The 19,485-nt window shown below is 40.7% G+C and overlaps 1 protein-coding gene across 4 annotated transcripts in view; it reads left to right on the top strand.

Annotated features, from left to right (window-relative positions):
• fmn1 (formin 1) overlaps window positions 1–19,485 on the top strand; it is a 373,616-nt gene that overhangs the window by 220,006 nt on the left and 134,125 nt on the right. For all 4 annotated transcript variants that reach the window (XM_072569057.1, XM_072569058.1, XM_072569056.1 and 1 more), the window contains 4 exons: window positions 2,526–2,655; window positions 6,780–6,926; window positions 16,706–16,765; window positions 18,533–18,653. In XM_072569057.1, the coding sequence (XP_072425158.1) occupies window positions 2,526–2,655; window positions 6,780–6,926; window positions 16,706–16,765; window positions 18,533–18,653 (458 nt within the window). The remainder of the gene's footprint in view (window positions 1–2,525; window positions 2,656–6,779; window positions 6,927–16,705; window positions 16,766–18,532; window positions 18,654–19,485) is intronic.

The following is a 19,485-nucleotide window of genomic DNA, read 5'->3' as shown; positions in this document are numbered from 1 at the left end:
GTGTACAAAGTGTAGTTATTCAGCAATTATCCAAAATTCTTAATTTTATTTTTGACTACGCTACTTTAAAAAAAAACTATTTTTCATCTTGTTGGAATCATCTCAAGCTACTGCCTTGCCCTTGATTACATGAGGGAGTGATTAGCGAACCACATGTTTTTTTCATGTGAGAATTCTTATAGTGAAAATTATTTGTGTAACTAATGTTCACCAAATCAATTATACACAAAGAATAATTTTGAAGAGATAAGCTTCCTGTTTTAAAATCATTGTTTTCCACAAATTCCAAAGGATGCAGTATGTCTTGCTTTCCCACTGAATCTATCCCTGGCCCTGTGAAAAATTCACAGAGCAAACATTTTCTTCTTTTCATATAGTTTTTGCTGCTGTTCATATATTTTAATTCCCTGCTCTGTGATTTGCTGGCAGGCATCATCAGGCCTCAAGTTGGGGTTTGAGTGTGCAACAGTAGCAAAGACAAGGAGCGAAGGTGAAACAAGGAAGTTGGGAACAAGGGTCTGAGTTGGGCCTTTATGCTTGTGTAGTCAGAAGGATGGAGCAGAGTGCTCCCAGGCTAAGCAGGAAGACAACTGGTAAGGTTTGGGTTGAACATCGAGTAGGAGCAGACATGGAATGTCTTGATTAAGAAGAACGGAATTTAAAAGATTTCAATAATCAGTTCCTACTTATGATCATAAATCTGTGGATAAAACTTAAAACTAAATTGTCAACAACTGCCCATCTAAGTCAACTGAAGTCCAAAAGTTAAAATGTGAATGATCCTTGTAGCAACAACCTGAAAAGAAATCTCTGAGAACTTTCACAAAAGTTGCTCATGTGCCAAAAATATTTTGAATATTGCTGAAAAGAAAGGTATGTTGCCAGAGCTTTTGGTTTTGCACTCAGTGGAATAAATGCAAAAAATTATAAATTTCAAAATATTTTGCACTTCATGGGAAAGAGTGTTCTAGTTGTTCCCATGGTGAACCAGGGAGTAATACCTCACCATATTCAATTTGTCAACAAATCAGCATCTGTTTTCTCCTGTAATATAATTCAATATGATGGTTTCAAACTTGGCATTCTTGCATTTGTCCTGATGAACACAAAGTAGAATGCTTCAGCAACACGACTATTTTCAGTAACATTTGAGTTCGTGAGCAAAAGAAAATATTTTAAGCGCTTCCGGGATGAATAAACTTTTCAATCTTTCAGGATGATCTTGAAGCCTCTGGAAAATGAAGATTATTCTCCTGAATGTTTGCAATTTATGTTTTTTTTAAAAGATCTTAGAACCTTTTCTTTCTTGTGACTGACCAAGAAGGCAGTGACATAGTCATGTGATGGAAATAATGGGAATGATAGCAGACAAGAGTTTGGGAAGCTTACATTAGAAAGAATTCCAAATATGAAGCTGACTTCCATGACTGTGCAAACAAAGTTAAGTGTCCCCGTGAATACATCTTCTTTGTAGGTACAAATTAACTAAAGAAGCAGTGGCATACTACTGAATTGAAATTGAAACAATTTCACCAATTTCATCATGAATTAGCTGAAATGTGTTCATGGCAAATTCAGAATTTAGTGAAACAGATTTCTCTGAGATATGCAAAGTGTGTCCCTACATAAAGTTAACCTTAATTCTCTCAGAAATTTGACAAGAAGTAATGACATTGGGACAACTGGGACTCAGTTTCACAGTGTGCCAAGTTTCCAGTGGTATTTCCAGGACTAGCAACGTTGTGATTTGGAGGCACCAGTCTTGGGGAAATGACGTGCAGTAGAATGGGTTTATTTGTTTTCTTCTGGAGACATCAGGAGGAGTACTGCTGCTGCTTCTGACATCAAAAAGCTTTTAATGAACAGCCGTTTTCTGAATTGCTGATGGGGCTGCTCAAGACACAGAAATGCAAGTAAGCTGCAAAACCTGATGAGGACAAACAAATATTGGGATATTTGTTCATTTGGACCATTTATTTGGACCATCCAGGTCCAAGATGAGACTTATTTCAAGATTGAAATGAAGTTGGAGTTCACAACTGGTGGTCACCAGGAGCCCATTAATAAAAGACACCAACTAATTTAACAGTGGCCTGAATACCCCTGTGGATCGGAAATGAGCCCCTGCCTGCTAAATTAATTTTAGGCCCATAAAAGCAGGCACAACAATGTTAAATTTAGTTCCATATAGTGATCAATCAATCACAATAAAGGGTATGGGTATGAAATTGCCAATATAAAGGCAACTAACTTTTAGCTACTTGTTGCACAACAGCTTGAATTAATCAGGGCACAGGCTTTCACTCATTCTTTAATAATTAGCCCATCTTTACTCTGCTGAGTTAGTGATTGCAGCATTTAGAACCTCGCTTCTTGGAATTCAAAATCAAAGATGTATACTTAACAGCCTTGATAAAATATTTATGTCATTGCTTTTCTTACACTGTATTTACGAGTCAATTTGTAAAAAAAAATCTAAAGATTCAAAATCCCTTTGACACAAATCACTTCTCACTTTTCAATAGGTTCTTGTATGAGTTATCACAGATACCTAACTTCGCTGAACGCACCCACTGTATCATATTCCAGTCTGTTTTCATGGAAGGAATTTCCACAATACGACGCAAAGCAGGGAATGTTCTCCACCTTAGCAAGGTATGATTATCGTAGTGAATCCAAAAATATTGACTTCCCCTCACAATCTGCTCAGATCTGTTCTATTTTATTTGGTTTTGAATTGAGGCTGACAATGACGCAAATATACTAGTTGCCCGTCTCTAGCTACAGGTGATGGTAGTGCATATTTGTGAACTACTGCAGCCCATCTCATAATGTTATTTCACTTTATATTTCAGTTTTTCATGAAATATAAGGATTTGGATGAACTATACACACTGCTATGCGAACTGTGTTGAAAGTTCTTTTTGCAGGAAACACATGTTGTCGATAAAAGGGAACCAATGGATATAATTATTGACTTCCAGAAAGCATTTGATAGGGTGTTACATCAAAGCTTACGGTGGAAAATCGAAGGTCACGTTGTCGTCTGGTTTAGAATACTCCCAAATTGCCTGGATGGGTGCAGCTCCAGCAACACTCTAGAAGCTTGACACCATCTAGGACAAAACGGCTCACTTGATTGGCACCTCATCTATTCTCTTCACCACCAACACTCAGTAGCAGCAATGTGTATTATCTACAAGATGCACTGCAGAAATTCACTAAAGATCCTTAGCACCTTCCAAATCCACAACCACTTCCATATAGAAGGACAAGGGCAGAAGATACATTGGAACACCACCACCTGCTCATTCCCCTCCAAGCCACTTAGTATCCTATCATGGAATATATTGCCGTTCCTTCGTTGCTGGATCAAAATCCTGGAATTCCCTCCCTGAAGGCATTGTGGGTCAACCTACAGCAGGTGGACTGCAGTGGTTCAAGAAAGCTGCTCACCACTACCTACTCAAGGGCAAGTAGGGATGGGCAGTAAGATGCTGGCCAGTCAGCAATGACCAAATCCCATGAGTGAATGAAAGTAAAGTGTAGAACAGTTGGGGGTCCATCTGATGCTCTTTCTCACAGCAGTCAGTTGGATTCTATAATTTAAACACAGGCAACACTTTTCCAGCTGCTGTCAAAGGCTAAGTGTGAGGGTAGGATGCCAGGTAGGTATGGGTGCAATGTGCCAGGTAAGTCAGTGGTAGATGGGTAGGGTGCCAGGTGGGAAAGAGATATGATATCAGGTGAGTAAGATGCTGGGGCAAGTTTTGAAGAGGCTGGGTAAGTGATGGCATGTTTAAGATTGTATGAGGTGGATGAGAAATATTGAGTAGAGTGGGTCAGGGTTCAAATGAGGTGGCAGAGCGTGGGGGGGTGGTTGTGTCCAGTGGTAGGGAAGAGGGGAGTGTCTGATTCTGTAAAGGGAGCGGTATCATGTCACATAGAAGGGATGTGTTCACGACTGATGCTGGTTCTCACAGCAGAGAGGAGGGAAGTTGTGTTTGGATGGGAGGGGGTCAGTTTGCAGGGAGGCTTAGGGGACATGAATTCAGTGGTGGGTCAGGCAGGGTGGGGACCAACAGTGCGTGGGGTCAGGTCTTGAAATAGGCAAAGGTGACCGACAGGTTTGTAGGGGTGCAGCAAGAGGTAAGAGTCGAAAAATGTGGTGCTGGAAAAAGCACAACAGGTCAGGCAACAACCGAGGAGCAGGGGAGTCGATATTTCAGGCATTAGCCCTTCATCAGGAATGTGGAGGGGGAAGGGGGCTGAGAGATGAGTGGTAGGGTGGGGATGGGGCTGAAGAAAGGTAGGTGCACCTCTGCCCTATACCTCCCCCCACCGCAGTGACAACAAAGGTAGATCCCCCGGTCCTTACATTCCACCCCATGAATCTCCAGATACAGTGCATTATACCCCGCCATTTTTTCCACCTACAGTCAGACCCCACCAACAGAGATATATTTCCTTCCCCACCCCATCTGTGTTCTGCAGAGACTATTCTCTCTGTGACTCCCTCGTGAGACGCACCCTGCACTCTTGGCACCTTCCCTTGCTGCTGCACAAATTGCAAAACTTGTGCCCATACCTCCTCCCTCAGCTCCGTCCAAGTCCCCAAAAGATCATTTCATATCCAGTGGAGATTTTCCTTCACATCCTCCCACCTCATTTACTGCATCTGTTGCTCTTGATGTGGCCTCCTCTACATTGGAGACACTGAGCTCCGACTCACTGGTTCAGGGAGCATCTCTGGTCCCCATGCACCAACTAACCCCACCGCCCTGTGGCCAACAACTTCAACTTCCCCTCCCAGTCCCCCAAGGACATGCAAATCCTGGACTTCCTCCACCACCAAATTAAAGCCACCCGCAAACTGGAAGAAGAACGCCTCATCTTCTGCCTTGGGACCCTACAACCCCAAAGCATCAACACTGTCCACCAGTTTCCAAATCTTCCCAGCTCCCCACCTCATCCCAGATTAACCCTCCAACTTGGCACCTTCCTCTTGACCTGACCTACCTGTCTATCTTCTTTCCCACCTATCCGCTCCCCACCAACCTATCACAATCACCTCCTACCTTCATCTATCTATCTCCATCCATCTACCTTCTGCCCCAGCCTCACCCCCAGGACCACCCTCCCATTTATGTCTCAGCCCTCTTGCCCACCACCCAACATTCCTGTTGAAGGGTTAAACCCAAAACAGCAACTCTCTTGCTCCTCGGATGCTGCCTAACCTGCTGTGCTTTTTCCAGTGCCACATGTTATCGACTCTGACCCACCAGCATCTGAAGTCCTCACTTCCTCCTCCTTGCAATTCGAGAAAAGGTCAAATGCAACTGGGGTAAGAAGTGTGGGGGTATGGGCTGCCAGTCTGGATGGGGTTGCGTTGGAGGGAGTGAAGGGTTTTGAGTCTGGCGATTGGGGAAAACATATCTGGTCCTGTGGGGGAAAGCTGGATCTGGAGCATGGTGGGAGTGGAATAAAGGGTCTGCTGTTGGGATGATGACGAACATGAGTATTGGGTCCAAGGCGTAAAAGGGTGTCAGTCAGAGTCTGGGCAAAGTTAGGTTTGTGGAAGAGTAAGGGTTCTGGATAACGTGTAGTTGTGTGATATATGGTGAGTTGGGGATTCAGTTGAATGGCAAGGAGTTATACTAGGTTTTTATTAGTTTAAGTTTTCTTAAGTAATTATTTACCTACTGAAGCAGAGCTCTCTAAATTCTCCAAATTAAATTAATACTTTTGAAAAATCCCAGGCCTAGGGGAATTATCCAACAGGATCTTCAGTTTCCTAGGCAATTCCTTCACAGTGTGCTATATTGGGAATTCTGCAGGATCCCTTGTGTAGCTCCCATCTACATTTTAGCAATAACTATATGGACATCGGAATATCAGGGTCCTCGTTCAGGGAAGGTTGCAAATACATTGGAAGCAATTCAGAAAAAGTTTCCTAAACCTGGAATAAGTTAATTGTCTCATGAGGAAAGTTGGAAAGGATGGGCTTGTAGAAGGTCAAGTGGTGACTTGATTGTACCATTTAAAATCCTGTGGGGATTTGACAGGGTAGATGTAGAGATGATGTTTCCTCTTCCAGCACAATCTAAAACGAGGGCTCACTGTTCAGTAATAATTAGGGATTGCCCATTTAAACAAGGAATGGGCGGGGAAGAAAAAAGAGTGTCCTTGGAACTCAGAGCAACCATGATCTAATTGCAAACAATGGAGGGATATGGACCAAGGGAAGGCAGAAGGAATTAGTTTAATTTAGCATCATCTTCAACACAACATTGTGGACTGAAGGACCTATTCCTGTGCTGTACTGCTTGCTGATCTAATTGAATGATGGGCTAGGTTGGATGGGCTGAGTAGCTTGCTCATAATCCTTGTTTAAAGACTGTAAACCAAGTTGCTCCATTCCAGCCCTTGCTGAATCCCTGGTTTGTTAACTTTTGTTTTTATACTTTTCTACAAATCTGTTCTCCCAATTATTATCTGTTCACATGATTTGTCAATGTTCATATAGTGGGGCTAGTTTATTGTCACTTTGTTGAGTGTACTTTAGGAATATTTACCTTGAAGTTTAAAATGTAAAATTATTCCAAAATAAAAGCCAATTGTATGATTTTATCTCTGTTCACAAAGACCTACAGAGATTGGCTCTTTCTGTAAATAAGAATGAAAATTGCAGCACCGCTCGTGAGCTGCTACAATATCATGAATGACTGAATGTTCAAAGAAAATAAGTACTTCACTGACTAGTAATTTCTTCTGTGTAGACTTTGACAGATCACAAAAATGTGAAGATTGTTCTTGGACTCATCCTAGCTTTTGGAAATCACATGAATGGTGGAAACAGAACACGTGGCCAGGCTGATGGATTTGGTCTAGAAATTCTTCCCAAATTAAAGGATGTCAAAAGCAGGGTATGTTACATCTCAAATTCTCACCGTAATCAAAGCCAATGAACAATATCTGTCTTACAGCAACCTCTGTACATATGTGTACTAGTAGATTTCTGAAAATTTTAATGCTTTTGTTATTTTACGATTTTATTGGTGAAAAGAGAGTGCATATATCTGTGATTAAATCTGACTTCTGTAACTGAAACTCAGCTGTTTGATCATTGTACTTTGATTTGATTTGAGTTGTTTACTATTGGATTTTGTTAGTACTTTGACTAGAAAGTAGATTTTTGTTCCAAAACAAATTTTGCAATTTTTAATAGAGCAAGTGAAATTGTGTGGTAATGTTTAGAGAAAAGATTTAGTTGCCTATTCTTCAGAGTAGAATTCCGGACCTGTAGAAACAGTTCTGCATTGCAACTGGGATAAGTACAGTTTGGGAAAGTGGGAGTCTTTGATGACACATGGCCAATTATCAAGTAGGCCCTTTTCCAAAACTCCACCCCAGATGTTCCTTGACAAGTGGAGGACATGTGTACAGTGCACCAGAGCATTATATAAATGCAGATAAGCAAATAACTGACTAACGCATGAAATCCTGGGATCTACACTGTGGACATTGTTGCAAGTAGTTACAAGCCAATCATGTTTTAGTGTTTCAGCAACTGACTTCCTAAAGTTATTAAAGGGATTAAATTAGCCCTTTCATAATTGGAATCTTTGACTTGAGTGTTCTGCCACAGAAGGCTAAAGAGCAAAGGAGGGATCCCAGGTAAAGCCAGTCACAGCAGGAGTTGACAGTCTGCATCTGCCATTATCCAAGCATTTTCATGATGATTCCAGTTGCAACTGGCTAGCAATGTTTAGGAACTGGCTTTAAACATTCATGATCAACATAATAGCAGTTATTGAACAGAGCGATCTACTGTAGACAACTTCCACATTCAGAATATTCTAGATATGCATTTGTGATGCTAAGGCATGCAAAGGTATGAGACAAGTGATGGAAAATAGGATTAAAATCATTAGGTGGCTGTTTTTGACCAGCATGGACATGATGAGGTGAAGGGCCTTTTTCTCTATTGTAGGTCTCTATGACTCTAATAACATTGCTGCTACCTTTTCAGCTTGCTATAGGTTTGTAATTTTGAATGCCTAAAAGGGACTGTAGACAAATTAATGAGTAATTTCTCAGAGCGAAATGAATGTATAATTGTCAATCAAACATTGCAAGCTCAAAGGAAACAGTAGGAAAATAGGAAGGTCACCCAGTTGTGTATTTTCTGTTCACTCATGGGACGTGCTCATTGCTGGCTGGCCAGCAGCTATTGCCTGTCCCAATTGCCCTTGAGAAGGTGGTGGTCAGCTGCTTTCTTTAACCGTTGCAGCCCATGTGTTGCTGTTATGGAGGGAATTCCAGGATTTTGACCCATTGACAGTGAAGGAACAGTGATATACTTCCAAGTCAGGATGGTGAGTGACTTGGAGGGGAACATACAGGTGGTGGTGTTCCCATGTCTCTGTTGCTCTTGTCCTTTTAGATGGAAGTGGTCATGGATTTGTATGGTTCTGTTTAAGGATCTTTTGTGAATTTCTGATGTACATTGTGTAGATAGCCCTGGGAGATGCTTTAACAATTCAACTATGGCAGGATCACAAAGAGCATTATTATCTGTTGCAAGCTATATGATGTTCACTGCTGTAAAGGTTTACGATGAAAATGGAGGACAAACTGATATTGAGAAAAGAGCAGATTTTGATGCTGTAAAGGCCTCGGCTTTATGTTTCCTTTGATTTTGGACTAAAAGGAAGATGCTGCTTAAAACAAGAGGGCTGCAGAAAAAAAACCAAAGAACTGCGGATGTTGAAAATCAGAACCAAAAACAAAAATTGCTGGTACTACTGAGCATTGGTAGTTAAGGGACTGATGTGCCACCAAATAGGCTGCTCTGTCCTGGATGGTGTCAAGCTTCTTAAGTGTGTTGAAGCTGCCCTCACCCAGGAAACATCTTGTCCTGTATGATTCTGTGAACAACAATTTGACTGCACTGTGCTATTAGATTCCCTAATGCCTAGGGGATCAATGCACATTTTCGAAAATCTGAGGTCATAGGTGGATTCTCTCTGGCTACCTACGAAGATACTGCTGGTCAATGAACAGTAACACTGAATTGAAACATCAGTGTTTTCTCTGCTGGGTGTGGACATGATGTTTTAGTTGTAAGGCATAATTCTTGCCACTTTTTGAAAATGGAGCTAGGATGCCAAAGTACTCTCTTAAGCCTTGGTTATTGGCACCCTCACCCATGTGATGGTGCACTGCACAGAACACACATATAATGAAGACCACACAAGGAGGATTCTTTAAGACTGTAGCATTTCATCTGGAGGTAGCACTTCAAGTGACACGACAGTTTAGAAGGTGCTTTCACAATTCAACTATGGCAGGATCACAAAGAGCATTATTATCTGTTGCAAGCTATACGATGTTCACTTCTGTAAATGCTTACAATAGAAATGGAGGACTAACTGATATTGAGAAAAGAGTAGATTATGATACTGTAAAGGCCACAACTTTATGTTTCCTTTCATTTTAGATTAAAAGGAAGGTGCTGCTTTAAACCAAGGAGACTGCAGAAATAAACCCAAAAGAACTGCAGATGCTGGAAATCAGAAACAAAAACAGAAATTGATAGAAAAACTCCGTAGGTCTAGCAGCACCTGTGGAGAGAAATCGGAGTTAACTTTTCAGGTTGAATGACCCTTCCTCAGAACTCTCGGGTGCTGCCAGTCCTGCTGAGCTTTTCTAGCAATTTCTGTTTCTGAGACTGAGTGCAGAAAGGTGGCTGCAGTTTTGGTTAAAGTCATGTACTGGAGCAGATTGTGAGCTGCGTACAGTACTACTGTGCAGCCAATAGGAAGCTCCCAAAATACCAATTGATCTGCAGATGAATAGCACGCACTTCCAAAAGCTGATGCTGCACGTGGACCTCAGAGGTCTACGCAACAGCAAAAAACATTACAGAGACCATCATGCCCTGACCAGGTGATGCTGGTTTGTGTGGGACCAGTCCAGCAGAAACACTTCACCGGCAAAGAAAAAGCAGCAACAACTGTTCTCCAGTCCACCTTCCTCTGTAAATTCCCTTGTTGAAAAGCAAAAGGGAATATCAGCTTCAGAGCCACTGAATCAGGTAAACTCCTAGCCAGTGAATGAAAGACTGAACACTGGCTTGCAAAAGACCTTGTGTTAACATCAAAGAATTAAAAGTGAGAGAAAAAAATCAATTCATCAATTCCTGAGGGCAAAACTGGTAGAACTTCAACAGAATTTTATTTCCTTGAGTTTTTCTTATGTCCTTAATTATCATGTCTTGTCTGCCTTTGTGTGTCTAGGTTATGGACCAAGTGCAGGTAAATGGGATTACTGTAGTTTGGTGTCTGTTGGGCATAGACAAGACAGGTTGAAGGGCCTAATTGTGAACTGTATGACTCTATTCTATACAAATGAAAATGAATCCTTCAACGGATTTGAACTATTGTGCAATTGATTACCTGATCTAGTTTGATGTGAGAGTGATTCGGTGAGTTTTATCATTCAGCTCCCATTAACAAGGGGAGACAATGGCCTGGTAATATTATCACTAGACTGTTAATCCAGACACCCAGTTCAGGGGACCTGGGTTTGAATATCACCATGGCAGACGGTGAAATTTGAATTCAGTACGTATTTAGATTTAAGAGTCTAATGATGGCCGTAAAACCATTGCCGATTGTTGTAAAAGCCCTCTGGTTCACTAATGTCCTTTAGGAAAGGATTCTGCCATCCTTACCTAGTATGGCCGATATGTAACTCCAGGAGAAAGTGAGAACTGCAGATGCTGGAGATCAGAGTTGAGAGTGTGGTGCTGGAAAAGCACAGCAGATCAGGCAGCATCTGAGGAGCAGGAGAATCGATGTTTTGGACGTAAGCCCTTCATCAAGATTCCTGATGAAGCGTTTATGCCTGAAACGTAATTTCTCCTGCTCCTCAGATGCTGCCTGACCTGCTGTGCTTTTCCAGCACCACACTCTCGACTATATGTAACTACAGACCCACAGCAATGTGGATGACTCTTAACTACCCTCTGGGCAATTAGGCTTGGGCAATAAATGCTGGCTTAGCCAGTGATGCCCTCAATCTATGGAAAAGAGCTAATCTGCTGTCTGCTCATGGAATTGCAGTGACGAGTGGATTTCAGTGGGCTGAAACCTTGTGTGACATTTGATGAGATGGAGTAACTTGTAGGCTGAAGATTCCTGAGCAAGAATATGGTGGCAATCTTTTCTACGTTGACCAAATAACTATGTATGTTGGGAGATTGCAGTTTTCACCATGGAAATGGGCAAATGCTTCCCTAAAATCCAGTGACACATGGTTAACCCTGAACTAGTACTAGATATAGATTATAGACCTTGAATTGTTATAGTTGAGTCGAAGCACTCGTGAAGCTCATGAATTTTGAGCTACTTTATTTGAGTTAATGGGATTTCATCCCTAGCTATATGTTAAAAAGCTTGTCAGCACAATGCAATAACAAATCCTGCAGTGCCACAGTATTGCAACTAAATTGGTGTGGCCTCACCTCCATTAGCATGGCTCATTTTTCCTTCACCTTCCTTGCTATGACGATTATTGTATCATTTTGCTTTCTAGTCAGAGTACATAACACATAAGATCTGAAGTAGTGTTGCACTGTAGTAGTCTTAAATTTTTGTCTGAATTAACAAATCTCACCATCTTAAGTAGACAGCAAAATTTACTGAATCCTTAAAGTTATAGGTATTTTTATAGCATCGTAGAAAAGGTTGATCTGATGAACCCACCGTGGTCTGTAGTGGCTGGAATCCAGCTGTCTGGCAAATTCCCATTGTCAGTGGCATTTGTGGGACCCAACACTTCCAAGTGCATATACAAGCATTGTAAAATGTGTGTTATCCAACACGCACAGGGAACATGTGGCGCCGGTAAATCAAAAATGCTGATTAATGGGATATCCTGGCAGTGTGACCTTTAGCCTCACCATCTCCTCCCATAAACGTCTTTGTTGTGCAATTTAATCCCATGTTAATCTGACTGAAATTATTTCACAAAGCCCTCTATTTAAAATTACATTACCAAACCGGTTTGTTTTGCCTTGAAAACTGAAAATCATCACAGAATTAATTCTCTAAACACTTGTCAGAATTTTATGTAGTAAAAATGGGTTTTATTAATATAAAGGCTATTGATGTGAGAGTTGGATTGCCCTTTTGACAAAAAAAGAAAATGGCTATTTTGGCCATTCTCTTCCGCAGAAGTGCCCCCACAGGCCAGTTATGATCTGATGTGGTTCCCATTCTCACAAGCTCTGCTCCACTGGGCTGGCATTGGACAGGACCTTAGAATTAGAATCCCTACAGTGTGGAAACATGCCCACACTGACCCTCCAAAGAGTAACCCACCCGGACCCATTCCCCTACCCTATATTTACCCCTGACTAATAACCTATTCTATGGGCAATTTAGCATGGCCAATTAACCTAAACTGCAGAACTTTAGATTGTGGGCAAATTCCAGAGCACACAGAGGAAACCCATGCAGACACGGGGAGAATGTGCAAACTCCACACAGATAGTCACCGGAGGCTGGAATCAAACCCAGGTCCCTGATGTTGTGAGGCAGCAGTGTTAACCACTGAGCCATATGGTTACAATGTCAAATATTGCAAACTGGTACAAAAGGATAAATTGTGGATGTAATCTGACGTTCCCGTCTCCTATTTTTCCAGTCCCTTGTCCTGAGGGTATCTGTAACAATTTCACAATTGGTGTCCCAGTCTTAAACAGTATCTCTGGCACACTCTTAGTATTTTAAAAACTGGGGGCCACATAGTCTAAAAATATCCCGAACGAGGGGTCACAATTTAAGGGTGCAAGGAAGGACATTTAGGACTGAGATGAGGAGAAATATCTTTACCCAGACAGTGATGAGTCTGTGGAATTCTCTTCCACAGAAAGTGGTTGAGGCCAAACTGCTGTATGTTTTCAAGAAGGAGTTAGATGTATTCTCAGGGCTAAAAGGATCTAAGGGTATGGGAAAAAGAGAAAACAGGGGTATTAAATTGTTTTAGTCACAATTGTATTGGATGGTAAAGCAGGCCAAAAGGCCTACTCCTGTTTTCAATGTATTTGTATGTTATTTCATTCAGTCCTCACACAAGGCCTTCCTTGAGCTGCTTATGTGTAGTAACTTGTAGCTGTTCTTAATCAGACTGTTCAGACTTGATTTGGCACACCTCTGAAACAGATGGGACTTAAAGTGGACCTGCTGGTCCAGGGAAACCCGTACATTGCAGAGACTCCATATGCAAGTCCCTGAGCCTGATGTGACCTAGTATACACAGAACCTGGGGAGCATGACCTTTAAACCCATTACTTACTCTCACCAGCTTCTTAGTCGTGTTGTACAGACATGAATGAGTTAATAGTTCAGCTGACCCTGTAATCTCATTGAAGTTAACTTTGCAAAAAGTTCAATTTTATGATCCTGATGTCCTTCCTGCTCGTGAGCTGAACTGTGCCTGAACGGACCTCAATTTTTTAAAGAAAGAATGCACAGCAATCTGAGAAATTTTGGTTTTAGGGGCGTTCTGATTGGTAAGGTGCAAGGTAATGGCAACTTTTACTGGATATTTTATATGTAATGATGGTCTCTGTCTCAACCATCCTTTCAAGCCATGATTTTTTGATCACCATGGTCAGCTGGGTGGTAAGTATTGCCCTTATACCCCCATTAAAACCTTTCAGAAATTATGTTAAATAAATGCTCCTTTGTAGTAAAGTATCACACATGCACTTTAACTACCTTATGTACTGGTCTTGCTTCTCCCAGAGGTCTGTGGTCATACATTTTAAGGTCACATTTTTTTCTCTATGTTTCTCAGTATGCTATAATTATTGCGTGCTCTTTGATTTTTTTCCCTTCCCAAATGCATTACTTCAATCTTCCCTGGATTGAATCCCATTTTTCACTTCTCTGGGCGCTTGACCAGTCTATTGATATCCTATCCATCTCTTTAATCTCCCCCAGCTGCATAAATCTCAGAGGTCTAGACACAACTAATTCGAGGCTCTTGAGCATTCCTGAATTTAATCGTTCCACCTTTGGCGTCCATGTGTAGACCCTAAGCCTCTGGAATTCCGTCCCTCAACTACTGACTCTCTGGCCCCAATTTTCATTCCGAGATCAAATGCATGGAGGTGGGAGAGTTTACAAACGGTAGCCCACACTCACCATTCTCAGCCTGTGATGTGGGCTAGGTGGAATTCAGGCTACACAGCCCAGCAGAGGCTGAAGAGACAGCCAGAAGCTGAGGCTTATAGCCAAAAAACATGTCTCAGGACTTAAACAACAAAATATAAAGCATTTCTCCAGCCCTCACTCCTCACAGTCACCTTCCAAGCCCTCAGCCACACTCTCCATTCATGCCACTGAATGTGCTCCATTCACTCCCTGTGACCCTCTACCCATTCCCATGTCCAAGCATATACTCAAGCCAACCTATGCTCCTCCCTAAGGGTATCTAACATTCCCACCACAAAGTCACATAAAAGTAGAAGTTTGAATACACGGCATAATAGAAACTATGCAGTTAAGATTTTTAAAGTTGCTTGTATATTAAGTGGTTTCATGATGTAGTAAACAGCATTTTCATTGCTGAGTCCTAGATTGCACCTTCTAGTACCTGGTGAAATTTGATTATCTTGGTTGGAAATAATTTAAATGTACTCTATTGCATAAAAGTTATATGATAAAACTGTAAAAATATTATCAAGGTGCAAAATGGGAAAGCAACTAAAAATATTAAAGAGACACATAGAAAATGTTTTGGCACAACATTTCAGACTCCAGACTGAGTTAATAAGAGCCTTTTCAAATGTTTTACAAGTCTGTTTGGTACGTTTACAAAAACGTTTAATTCAACAAGAATGATTAAAATGGATTTAGATTAGATTTTTTTTTATCATATTTAAGCTTACTTTTATTACAAATAATTATAAGGGATGGCATTCTTGGTATGTTGGGAAAGATTCCCTGTACCAACAAAACATTGATTTTTAAAAGGTACTCAAAGTCTGTGAGAAGATTTTTAGCTCAGGTGCTCGTTGTTGTGGTTCTGTTCGCCGAGCTGGGAATTTGTGTTGCTGTTCAAAAGGTACTGTTCAATTTGAGATACCAGTACCAAGATGTAATGACATTTGCAAAGTTGTGAACTGGCACATCGGTACAAAACTTTAAAAAGAATGTCCTATGGAGTTTCACTTGTGGCAGGTGTGGTTTAGGAAATCAGGCACATAATCGTGTGTCCTGGGTTGTGGTGTGCTGCTCGTTGTAACTTTGCAATGTTTTGCATTAAAAGAAGGTGCAGTTCAGGCAAGTGTGATCCTCATTTATTTTAAGTTGTGTTTCTCCCAAAACTGCAAGGTTTTGAGTTTCTGCCCTTTTCATGAGCACTTAACTTGGATAAAATAGTGATCCTGGAATCTGACTTGCTCAAGCACAGGGAATTCTGTTTCTCTGATGTTGCAACTTTTAAAAAAAAATCTTCTTCATTTGCAATTAGGTTTTGGCACATTTTCGTCCGTGCATTTAAGTTTTGTTTTATTGGGAAGGCCAACGTTTTTGACCTTTTTAATCTTTCACAGTACTTTCTTCATTATTTTCCATTTAAGTTGCAACGGACTGAGTAGTAAAGGTCCCCTGTTCTAATTTGCATGATTTTTAGATGAGAAAGTGGAGTTCATGAGAGGATAAATGCTTAATCTGTTGTTCTGAAATTGCTATTTTATGTAGTGATGTTAAACAATTTATTTTAAAAGGGCTGACCCCAGATTTTCTCAGCTGCTCCAATGGATTCACATATAACTTTGGCAGGAGTTCTATAAAACAACTAAGTATTTGACTTGAATTTTAATAAGACAATCCATGCCTTTGTATCCAAGTGTTTGGGATACCATTGAGAGAGAAAAATATCTGTCTGTCTATATAAAGTCAGTAACATAAGAGACTAAAGTTGGAGCACAAATTAAGGATAAATATAGAAGTTCACATATCCTAAGCTTTTTTTAGGGCTTGCCATATAGTCAGTGCAGATGCTCAATTATTTTGGACATACGAAAATTCCCCTAGTGCTTTTTCGAAACCAACCTGAGAGACTCTGGGGCTGTGACAAAGCCTGGCTCCTTGAAAATGTTGCTGTGTACTTAATTTTATTTTGTAAGAAGCCTTAATTATATCTGAAAAGTGGGTAGGTGTGACACAACACCCCCCCTAGTGCCCTAGGGGGGGGCAAGTGTCCTAGCCCACCGAAGGCATTCAAATGAAGGATCTTTCCTTGCTTTGTGAATTTAATAGAGTCCATAGCAGAGTTCCATGGAGTGCCACCACACTTTTGGGAACTGTTAACTTCTTTGCTGAATCTGTAGACAGGAATTTCAGATAAATGATTTTTGTTTTTAGTTGCCAATTTCCTACAAAGGTATTTTTGTTTTTTATGTGAATAGCTTATGTTTTGTTAAATGGAAAGTAAAGCTTGAAAGAAATGTGTGTGCCAGTAGTAGGCTGTTTAAACAAAAAGCTATGTGCTCTTTGATAAGTCAACAAAAATAGTGTGCCTTTTGTGGTCAACTGATAAACAATAGAAAATTACAAGAAAAATAAATTGTTTTGCACATAATATTCAGTGTTAATTTACCACACATCTTTATTTATTGTTTTAGGATAATCGAATTAGTCTTGTGGATTTTGTTGCATCCTATTATTTGCATCATTTTGACAAGGTAATTAATCTTTCTTTGAGCTTTTGTCAAACAGACTTTCTATTTGAAAGTAATGTACTCTAGATGAAATAATTATTCCAATCAATTTCCTTCTGAATATTACTTTTACTTGCTAGTTGTTTTCTTATTAAATCAATATTTTCTGAAAAAAAAGTGTATGAACTAGTAAAGCCTTCAGTAGAAGTACTTTTTAAAGTAAGTATCAAATTAGCTCGATATAAATTGGAGAGGGTTCCAGGTGTATTGCTTCAATGATAATTGGGAAACAGATTTGACTTGTTTTGAGTTATTTCTATTTAAGCATCGAGAGCTGAATGTTTCTATTTCTGTATAATTGTCACCATAACAGACTCAAATGAAACTGGGCATATACCAACAAATCTCTGTCAACTCTGGCATTATTTCAGCTGCATGTTTGAGTAGGTAGTTTAGTAGTGAGGTAGGAAAACTCCAGATGTTTCACATTTAGAAGGGGAGTGCGTTAAAAGGGGTCCAACAAATCTTGAAGTCTTTGCAGAGATCCTCCTGGTATCTCAACTCATTATCATCGCAAAGGTACAAAAGATAAAGAAAAAGTTAAAGCACAGGAAAATCGAGGTGTCAATGAGTGTCTGCAAACCAGGACTAGTGCAGCCTGGTGTGCCGATGCATTACTTTGAGGCTGTAGATTTGACCAAGCATGGCTAATTGGGTAATGCTGACTCTGAGCCACGCTATAGTGATGCCTTTAGTACCTACTGAGAACATGTTGGTTTGTAATGCTTCTGTGGAAATAGCTAATACTCCAATTGGCATTAACAGAACAAACTACTGAGTCTTCTGTTCCTGCTTCCTTTGAGAAAAGAATTTCCATCAGGATTAATTGTATAGGAAAGTGAGATATTTTCACCTCTCCTAATGGATGTGGGTGCTTCGGTATTGGTTGATCTCTTTCTGCTGCCTGCCCTGCCTAGTGTACCTCTATTGATCCTCCAGACATACCATGAAGGGGATACTCCTTTGGAAATCCATTGGTGCCACAATGAAATTAGTTACATCTGTTGGCACAATGGTCAGAACATTGCTGCTGACCAGAGAAAAATGATATTGGTTAATAAATGTATGAAGCACACAACTTTACAATGCAATGTCTTTGACATATGTTAAATGGTGGTCACCATGAATTTCAAATTGATAGTTCTTTACCAGGAACATTAAACACCCATAATTATGTGAAGTGATGTGCCAAGATTGATGACAACCACAAAAGAAGATTAAAATTAAGTGTCACCACATTCCCACCATAATAGTTCCACTGGGAAATCCATCATTACCACAAACCTATTTCTGACCATGAATTAAATGTTAGGAAGCGAGGAAAACTACGCCTCTGTATCTCTGCACTGATATTACACAAAATTACACCTGATGGTTAGCACTGTTGCCTCACAGCACCAGGGACCCAGGTTTGATTCCAGTCTTGGGTGACTGTGTAGAGTTTGCATGTTCTCCCCATGTCTGCATGGGTTTCCGCTGGGTGCTCCAGTTTCATCCCACAATCCAAAGATGTGCAGGATAGCTGGATTGGCCACACTAAGTTGCCCAGGCATGTGTAGCTAGGTGAATTAGCTATGGTAAATGCAGGGTTATGGGGATAGGCTAAGGGTCTCGTCCTGGGTGGGATAGTTTTTGGAGTGTTGATGCAGACTTGGTGAGCCAAACAGCCTCTTTCCACGCTGTAGGGATTCAGTGACATATATTAACAATTCTTTTCTCATTTCTTAACAGGATGCAGGAACAGACAAGAGTGTATATCCTCTACCAGAACCTCAGGAGTTAATGCGCGCCTCACAAGTTAAATTTGAGGATCTCACTAAGGATCTTAGGAAGTTGAAAAAAGACCTGGAAGGTATTGCAGCTTTTAACCATGTAAAACATTAAATGTTTCCAAGTATTGTAAAATAAGAAAATGAATTGATTAACCATGGTGTTTATGTTGGGGTAGAAGTTCCTGTGTAGATGTATTCAGGAATACGAGTAACTGAGGAGTAAAGCAATTAGCCAACATTAAAATTGAACAAAGCTGAGAGAAAGGGACTTTCACCTCCTGTATCATTATGCTATGCTTGAATGTTCTCAACACATTAAACCCACCTCTTTCTGTCAGCACTGAAACAGAATAATGGCTGCCTTGCCATGTTAAAGAGTTGTGCATGATCAATTCTGCCAGTGCAGCTTCAAAATAAAATTATGACCAGCATCTTGGGTGCACGAGGAAAATAATCATGTTTATAGCAATTTTTAAGGTTTGGATTTTTTTAAAATTGAAATCTGCATTGAATTTTCTGTTTCTGTGTGCTGAATTTTCCCTTTAATTTTGGCAAAGTGTTTTGTTGGCATCCAGTCTGTAATGAGGCCCTTTCACATGTGATCATCCACTCTTCATCCTATTAGTTAGGCAACTCAACTCTTCAGCACCCATCTTGTGGAATTGTATGACAGGAGAGGGGAAAGTGCTTCACAGTGTTCTTACCATGGGCACCATCTTTAGATCTCAGCTCCGCAGCAACTCTGAGGCTGCAAGTCCAGTAGTGCCCCTCACATTCTGGTGCTCCACCATTATTACCAAGCGCATGGCCCAGAAAGGAATGCTCACACGTTGCTGCATCAACACTGACCAGGAGGATGCAAACCAGGAACCTTGACAGCCTCCAATAAGTTGAAGTGAGCGAGTGCTCAGA

This window comes from Chiloscyllium punctatum, chromosome 4 (assembly GCF_047496795.1).
Source record: "Chiloscyllium punctatum isolate Juve2018m chromosome 4, sChiPun1.3, whole genome shotgun sequence".
Taxonomy (NCBI): domain Eukaryota; kingdom Metazoa; phylum Chordata; class Chondrichthyes; order Orectolobiformes; family Hemiscylliidae; genus Chiloscyllium; species Chiloscyllium punctatum.
This window is presented reverse-complemented; position numbering and strand designations above follow the sequence as displayed.